The 8814-nt window shown below is 35.3% G+C and overlaps 2 protein-coding genes across 2 annotated transcripts; both read left to right on the top strand.

The window, feature by feature from the left end:
• Positions 1–548: 548 nt before the first annotated feature.
• On the top strand, positions 549–1027 carry LOC120205381 (transcriptional repressor ILP1-like). The gene has a single exon (XM_039205271.1). The coding sequence runs from the start codon at positions 710–712 to the stop codon at positions 989–991; it is 282 nt and encodes a 93-aa protein (XP_039061202.1). The 5' UTR covers positions 549–709; the 3' UTR covers positions 992–1027.
• Positions 857–7625, top strand: LOC120205380 (transcriptional repressor ILP1-like). Its single transcript, XM_039205269.1, is given in 7 exon segments — positions 857–1452; positions 1455–1876; positions 4281–4448; positions 5282–5961; positions 6196–6475; positions 6661–6950; positions 7408–7625. Coding segments are annotated over 7 exon segments (2235 nt in total). The 5' UTR covers positions 857–1250; the 3' UTR covers positions 7601–7625.
• Positions 7626–8814: the final 1189 nt, after the last annotated feature.

Genomic DNA, 8814 nt, shown 5'->3' with positions numbered 1-8814 from the left:
TATTCGAATGATCATTTTATAACTTTTAATAGTTTGAGATTAATAAAATATATTCTTATAATTAGAGGACCATTTATATAATTAAAATATCTTAAATTATATTTTGTAAGAATTTAAATTATTATTTTATTAAAATAGACTTTAAATTATTATTTGAAATCATTCTAAATTTTATTTATTCTCAATTAATTTTTCGACCAAGACATAAAATTATATATTTATTTTAATAAAAGATATTTTAAATATTTAAATAAACAAAATTATAATTTAAATATTTATTTTAATTAAAGAATAATCTAAATATTTAAAGGGTTACAAATAATAATTTAAGAATTTGTTTTAATAAATATAATAATTTTGATACCCAAAAAAAACATAATTTAAATTCTTTTAACGTCTGCACCAATTTGGCAATCTGTATGATGGAAGCAAACGTAACGGCACATTAAGGGGCAATATTATAATTAGTGAATAGTTTAAGGGTCAATTTATAAAAAAGTCTTTATAATTAGCTGCAGGTACAAATTCGAGGAACACCCCTTCATAATGTTAACCGTAACTTTGATTCTTCTGCTCTAGCTCCGCCGCCGCTTCCGGTCCGTTTCCTTACCCTTCCAACACCTGGTCTTCTATTTCCTGTAATTTGTTTTAATTTTTTCCTTAAAAAACCTTAATTCTCCTCGGCCGCGTCGAGCATTTTCCCTTGACCATGAGCAGCGCTACCAGAGCCAGAAACTTTCGCCGCCGTGGCGATGTTGCAGAGGAAGATGACAACGGCAAAGATAATAGCAATAACCCCACCGCCACCCAAAATTCATCGTCTTCCAAACCCTCCGCGAAGAAACCACCGAAACTCCTCAGTTTCGCTGACGATGAGAACGAGGAAGAAACAACCAAGTCATCCTCAAATAGGAACAGAGATAAAGAGAGGAGAAAACCTGTTTCCTCTCGGTTCCCCAAACCCTCATCTTCCCACAAGATTACACCGTGAAAGACCGCAAAAACCCTTCTTCTTCTTTACCTTCCAATGTCCAACCCCAAGCTGGTACTTACACAAAAGAAGCATTACTTGAGCTCCAAAAGAATACGCGCACCCTTGCTGCCCCTTCCTCACGCGCTACCTCCGTTGCATCTGATCCTAAGATTGTTCTTAAAGGCCTTCTCAAACCCCAATCCCAAAGTTTAAACTCCCAGGAAGAGAATGTCCCCCAACAGAAACTTGATAAAGACGACACGGAGTCTAGGTTGGCATGATGGCGATTGGTAAAGAAGTGGATTTAGATTCTTCGGCTTTTCCTGACCAGGCAACTATTGATGCTATCAAGGCGAAGAAGGACCGGGCTCGAAAGTCTTTTGGAAGGCCTCCTGATTATATATCATTGGATGGTGGGAGTAATCATGGCGGTATGGAGGAGTTAAGTGATGAGGAGGAACCAGAGTTCCGAGGGTGTTGTTCGGTGAAACTGGGAAGAAGGGTGTATTTGAGATTGTTGAAGAGAGAGCAATGGGTGTAGTTTCGGGGAAAGATGAGATCCATGACGAGGATAATGATGATGAGGAAGAGAAGTTGTGGGAAGAAGAGCAATTCCGAAAAGGATTGGGGAAGAGGTTGGATGATAGTTCGAATCGGGTCGTAATTAGTAGCAGTACCACTGCTGGAGTTGCTATGGTTCATAATATGCCTCAGCAACACCAGAAAACGTTTGGGTATTCGACAATGGCTTCATATGGTTCGGTGGCGCTGAGTGTGTCGCAGGCTCCGCCTTCAAGCATTGATGGAGCAGCTGGGGCTTCTCAAGCTTTAGATGTTCCATCAATATCGCAGCAAGCTGAAATCGCTAAGAAGGCTTTACAAGAGAATGTGATTCGGCTTAAGGTATCCCTTTCTCTGCTTGTCAAATTAGAAAGTATGAAACAGAAATCAGAGTAATCAAGTTATGGTTACCTAGGAGTGGGTTATGAGTTACCTAGGAGTGGGTTATGAGTTGGGGGTTTTCATTTTGTTGTTGCCAACAGTTTGTATGAGAAGTATGCTTTAAACTGAATCTAAAGGGTAAATTAACAAGAAGTTGGGAAGCACATGATAAGAATAGTTACTTGTTGGGAGACAATTCTAGGCATATCATTTTCCATAAATAGGCTGTGCCATTGTCTTGATTAAAAAAATGGTTTTGATATTTTGCAAGCTTTCTTAAGCTGGAACTATGTTAGAAACTATAACTTCTTTGGTTTTGGTTTGTTTTCTAATTTTTAGTCATCTAGAAACTCAATTGGTGGGCATTCTAATGGAATGGTGCTATGATAGTGTTTCCTTAGTAGGTTTGCATCAAAGGTGTTTCTAGACGTCTGATACTATTTGTGATTTAAATGACTTTGGTAATTGGTTGATTGTGGATATTTTCTTTCTAGTTGATGTCATGTTTCTTAGCGATTTCACAATAATAAAAGTATTTTTGATAGATCTAGTTTTGATAACTTCCAGTTTAAACCAGAATGCAGGATTGCATAGTAGTATACTTGAGTTCTTATAATTTTCTGCCTAGGTAGTGTTGTGTTGTTGACATAGAGCTTTCCACTGCTTATGAATGATAGCTTCTTTTGAGTAGTATTTATGATTTCCTTGAAACTATATGGGATTTGGTTGAAGATGAGATGCGTAAAACTCGTAAATAGCTCTTTGGTTCCAAAATGAGATTCGAATGGCAGTTAAGATTTGAATGGAAGAACTTCAGCCTTCATTGCTCAACTATTGCATCAATTTCTTGATGGGTTTTCTATAACCACATAATTACTTAATAGGTTAATTATACACATCAAGGTTCAGGTTTTAACTTCAAATCAGCAACATGCATAATGAGCGTCACATTACTATTTTGCTACTAATTACAAGAGTAAAGTTCATATGCAGGATGACATCTCAAGTCAAGGGTTCTATTGTTAATATCTGCTATTTGATGAATGCTCAGTTTTTTTGTGGTTATTTGTGTCCTTGTTCTAAACTTTATTAGTTAATTTAGTTATAAAGATTCTCAGTCTTTTTGTGGTTATTTGTATCCTTGTTCCATCAACTTGCCTAACTTATGGTTTTAAATCTTTAAAGATATAGTTTGCTTAGGTTATATGTTTTCTCAAAGGTTATTAGTTGAGTTTTAGTGGTTAAAATTCCCTGTTGAACATTTCTGAGAAGTGCTAGCTTTTGCTTGTAAAGTAAGCAAGAATGCATGGCAGATATGTGGTGATGAATGAATTTGGATATTGTTTTTTATCCGCTATATAAACAGATTTATTTTGGCTCTTTCCTGCTACAATCGCTATTTTGTTTTTTTTTAAGTTAAATGAAAAACCAAATTTGAAGCTGTATGTTGGATGCCCTTGGAAGTTTTAGCCACTCCCTATCCTTCTGTGCTTCTTTTTCTTTTATATTTATTCTTCGCTTAGGAATCCTTTGGAGAAAAAAAAATAGATCCCTTTTGTCCAATGCTTTTGAAATGTATAGCACGAGAAGCTTTTTCCAGATGATCTTTTGATTCTATGTTGTTCCCTTAGCTTTTCTGACGAGATCTATTTACAATTTTATCTTTTGTGTAAATTATGTGAGTAAATTGATCAGTTGAGATGTAATAATTTCAGCGATCCCTAATTGCAGCCTGAATTGGATTGAGAGAAAACTCTTTGGGCAGGGAGTCAATATCGATTAGACACTCTAAGTGCTTAAGACTTTAGAGATGTGGGTCATTTTAACCTGAAGAAATTTCTCTTAAGTAACATGATAAGAAATCTAGATGTAACGATACCCAGACTGTAGATACATGTAATGATAGGATGTGTGGGAACTTGGATATTCTTTGTCTGGTCGTTACATTGCTGGAGTTTGTAGATATATTTCAGTATTTATGGTTTTATGTATGTGGGAATCATTAATGATAGGATATTTAAACTGTCATATGAATGGCAACTTAGTGAAGAAGTGCAGCAGAATGATAGTAGTATTTTTTGCAAAATTTTATTCAAATCTAAATCCAGAACTGTTAATTAGGAGTAGAAAAATTGGACAAAATAAAAAAAGAATATGAAATAATAAAATCTTTGTTAATATACAGCAACTCTTTTTGGAGAAACTTTGATTTATAGATTTGCCTGGAGCTTTTAAAATTTGAAGTAGAAAATCTCTTTCATAAGCTAGGCCAAAAGACCACTATGTCAACAAACTATGATCCTTTTATAAATGTTAAAAATGTTTGAATTGTTTTGTACCTAATCAATTTCTATGTCCTTACCAGGAATCTCATGCCCGAACCATTTCATCATTAACAAAGGCTGATGAGAATTTGTCAGCCTCACTTTTCAATATCACTGCTCTTGAAAAGTCTCTGTCTGCTGCTGGTGAGAAGTTCATCTTTATGCAAAAGCTTCGTGATTTTGTTTCTGTTATATGTGAATTTTTGCAGGTACGCCTTTATCTGAGTCTATACCCTGTTTTTCTATTTGCCAATTTACTCCTCAAGTGGATATCTGTTTCTATCTCTCTGTCTCTTTTGGAGCGTGCATATCTTAATTTTTATTTTTATAACTTATAAGTGATTAAGTATTTAATAATCACACTATTGAAAAACAAGAAGAAGAAGAAGCAGGAATACATAAACTGAAACTGAAAATTTCTTTTTTGATTGAATTCAATTCATATCCATCACAATTACTATCTGGATAGTAATTCTTTGCAATGCCATTTTGTTATAGATAAAGTTGTTAAAGGATAATTTAAAGATGCCCTTTACTTGCAAAAATGAACACATTTTTTGCTCATAGGCTCACAAACACTGTGTTAGACTAGATTTCTTTCTGTAGTATCAACGATCTTTAAAACAAATACTGTATAAGTAGTCTGAAGTTTCATTTATCAAAATCGTAAGACTAACAGAAAATTTGAGTCACAAATATCAAGTTCTCAATCATCAATAGCTATGAGAAACTGAATTAACAAAAAGTACTTTAAGCTACAACTTAAACTATATGAATGCATAACCTGAAAATAAGTTAAATATTTGAAATTAAAGTAGAAGACAGTACAAACATAACGAAATATTAAAATGCCCTTTGGCTGGCATTTAAATGGTGTGGGATATACCACTTCAATTTTTTTATGTAAATGTGGCCTTGAGAATTTTATTTTTGTGGAATGACTTCTTGTTATCACTTGTGTTGAGGCTTCCTTTTTACGCATGCATGTTAGTATGCTTGTTTGTATATTGATGCCTACCTTTTACTATGGTTTTGTACGCAGCATAAAGCTCCGCTTATAGAGGAACTTGAAGAGCACATGCAAAAACTTAATGAAGAACGTGCATTGGCTGTCCTTGAAAGAAGAACAGCAGATAATGATGATGAAGTTGTGGAGGTTGAAGCAGCTGTGAAAGCAGCAATGTTGGTTTTCAGTGAACGTGGAAGCAGTGCCGCAATGATTGAAGTTGCCACAAATGCAGCCCAGGCTGCATCTGCTGCCATTAGAGAACAAGCGAACTTGTCGGTAAAGTTAGATGAATTTGGTAGAGATGTGAACCGGCAGAAACGTTTGGATATAGAACGAAGGGCTGAGGCTCGTCATCACAGGAAAGCTCGATTTGATTCTAAGAGATTATCATCCATGGATAGCGACAGTTCCTATCAGAAAATAGAAGGTGAATCAAGCACTGATGAGAGTGATAGTGAGAGTACAGCATATCAGTCAAACCGCGACCAGTTGCTTCAAACAGCGGATCAAGTTTTCAGTGATGCATCTGAGGAATATTCCCAACTTTCTGCTGTTAAACAGAAGTTTGAAAAATTGAAGAAAGATTATTCTTCGAGCTACCGTGATGCTTATATGTCATTAAGTATTCCTGCTATCTTCTCTCCATATGTAAGACTTGAGCTTCTCAAGTGGGATCCACTCCACCGTGATGAAGACTTTTCTGATATGAAATGGTAAGGGTTATAAACTGAAGTTCTATTGCACCTTTCTAAGAGGTACCAAAAAAAAGACAGAAAGAAAGAAAGAGTTTCGTATTGCTAGTTTAAACTTAAATAGCTTGTTTTGAATCTTTTAATATGTGATTGGTGCAAATTGAGGTGCATGCCTGAATGAACAAACAGATATTAATGGTTATTTGTATCTGTTTCAATTATTATTTGCACTAAGAAATGCTTTCACTTTGGCAGGCATAATTTGCTATTCAATTATGGTTTTCCTGAAGATGGAAATTTTGCATCCGATGATGCTGATGCTAACCTTGTTCCTGCACTAGTGGAAAAGATTGCACTTCCAGTTTTGCATCATGAAATTTCCCATTGCTGGGACATGCTTAGCTCACAAGAAACAAAGAACGCTGTTTCTGCCACAAGTTTGATTATAGATTATGTTCCTGCTTCAAGTGAGGCATTGGCAGAATTATTAGTTACTATCCGCACTCGTCTGAGAGAGGCTGTTACTGATATTATGGTATTTATTCTCTCTCTATATACATATACACTGTCAACGACAGACACATATTTATTCTTCTGTTAGTGTGCACATTGGCAGAAAGGCATCTGTGCCTGTGTGTGTCATATAAGTGACTATGGTCCATGGACATGTTAACTCATAACTGTTCTTTTTATTGTTATTCTTTGATCTTTACTTCACAGGTTCCAACATGGAGCCCGCTTGTGATGAAGGCTGTGCCAAATGCTGCACGAGTTGCTGCATATCGGTTTGGGATGTCTGTTCGGTTGATGAGAAATATCTGCTTGTGGAAGGATATCCTGGCATTGCCAGTTTTAGAGAAGCTTGCCCTCGACGAGCTTTTGTGTGGAAAAATTTTACCTCATATTCGATGCATTGCTTCAGATGTTCATGATGCTGTCACAAGAACAGAACGTATTGTAGCTTCTTTGTCTGGGTTGTGGACAGGCACAAATGTCTCACGAGATTCCAGGTACTATTAGTGTTGGTTTTACCTTTACTCAGGTCCATACGATCCATTGAATGCTGTCTCCTTACATCAACTATGGTCATATGTGGGTGCTATTGAACCAAGTAATTTTTAGCAACCATGGTCCAATTATGCACCGTGCCTTCTCCTGTAATCCAGTCACTCCCCTCTGGTTTATTGTTTGTTTCGTCTACATTTCTTTTCCTTGTTCTTGGTCTATGAACATTATTTCACTCTCTACTTTTCAAATTCATGCATACTCTTGAAATACAAACATCCATGCAACTTTCATTCAATCTTTAGAAGTTATACGTGCATGGTTATAACATAAAAGGCTCACCTTTTGACATATACTGCAAGGGGAAGGCTCACCTTTTTTTTTTTTGATTGGAGGAAGGCTCACCTTTTGAAAATGAAAGGCTTCTCAGTCTCATGGTTTTTCCCCCTCTTGAATGTGCAGTGTCAAGTTGCAACCACTGGTGGATTGTGTGTTGTCATTAGGAAAAGCATTGGAGAGAAGGCATGCATCAGGTGTGAGTGAAGGTGAGGCGGGTGGACTAGCTCGTCGGTTGAAGAAAATATTGGTTGAGCTAAATGAATACGACAATGCAAGGGATATAGCAAGGAGGTTCCATCTCAAGGAAGCATTATGAGCCATGCCTGTCTAGGATAAGATATATGATTAACCTCGACGAGTGAGACCAGTTAGAGTCGTCCATGAACTGAAGGGGTAGGAGTTGGATACACGCACGACTAATATGTCAAGAGATCACAATTGGAACTTAAGTTCCGAGGCTTGCTTTCCTGAGCATCTTTTAGACAGTAAACTAGGATGGTTTGTGTTGATTCTCTGTTCAACCATTTTATCTCTGACCTCTGATCTTGAGATGGAATTATGACTTCGCTTAACTTGAATACTGTCCTTAAATCCTAACTGAAACTGCTTTAGAGTTGCTTAAAATTTTGGGATTTTAGGTTTTTGTGCTCTATTTTTGTTGCTAATAGCAATGCGTTTTGTTATCTTCTGACCTAACACTGCGTGTTTGTATTATGTTGGTTGATTGTGGAACAAGATAGTTGTGTTATGTTTAACATTGTTGGTTTCAAATCTCGATTTTCGAAAAATGATTTTTGTGAAATATATTTTATTTTTTGTATGATTTTATGTAAAACATATGTTTTTGGTAATTGGTAATTTTTTCAGAAATCATCTATCATAAATATACAATAAATGGTATTCAGTACAAAACTAATACGGTTTCCTTTTTGAGTATGCTTTTTCTTCAACTTCTCCTAAATATCTTTCATTCTTTAACATGACAATGGATATTTCACTTACAGCGGCTTTCTATCCTAATCAGAACCGCCTTGACTGACATAACATTGTTGTTTCCATCAACACATTACAAGAAATGTTCTTCATCAAAATTAAATTAATTAAAAATCCTTTGTAGAAAAAAATTAAGAAAAAGTTTACCTACTCTTATAAGAGCGAAAATCAAAAGGACACATGAAATGTATATCTTCTTCACGACTTCTTTTGTATAAAAAATGGATTATTTTTATAAAAAGAAAATCTGATTAAATATATATTCTACGTCTATATATATATATATATATATATATATAGAGAGAGAGAGAGAGAGAGGGTCATTATAGCTACTATTTAAATGATTAGAAGTATGGATGGTAATTCATTACCAAATCTTATGAGCAATTAATTGTGGGCAGTATTTAAAGGGTTTGGATCATGAATGGTAATGAAGCAAATTTGAGCCTTCATCGTAAAATGTTTAACTGATAAAATGTAGGAAATTAAGAATAACCTTGATCATAACAACATATTTAATCGAATATTGTATCAGAT

This window comes from Hibiscus syriacus, unplaced genomic scaffold (genome assembly GCF_006381635.1).
Source record: "Hibiscus syriacus cultivar Baekdansim isolate YM2019G1 unplaced genomic scaffold, ASM638163v2 tig00012385_pilon, whole genome shotgun sequence".
In the NCBI taxonomy this organism is placed as follows: Eukaryota; Viridiplantae; Streptophyta; class Magnoliopsida; order Malvales; family Malvaceae; genus Hibiscus; species Hibiscus syriacus.
The sequence above is the reverse complement of the archived record's forward strand: the minus strand, read 5'-3'. Positions and strand labels throughout refer to the sequence as shown.

What these genes read in the sequence shown, in the direction of transcription:
- LOC120205381 (XM_039205271.1), top strand. Translation starts at nt 710, where the DNA reads ATGAGCAGCGCTACCAGAGCCAGAAACTTTCGCCGCCGTGGCGATGTT.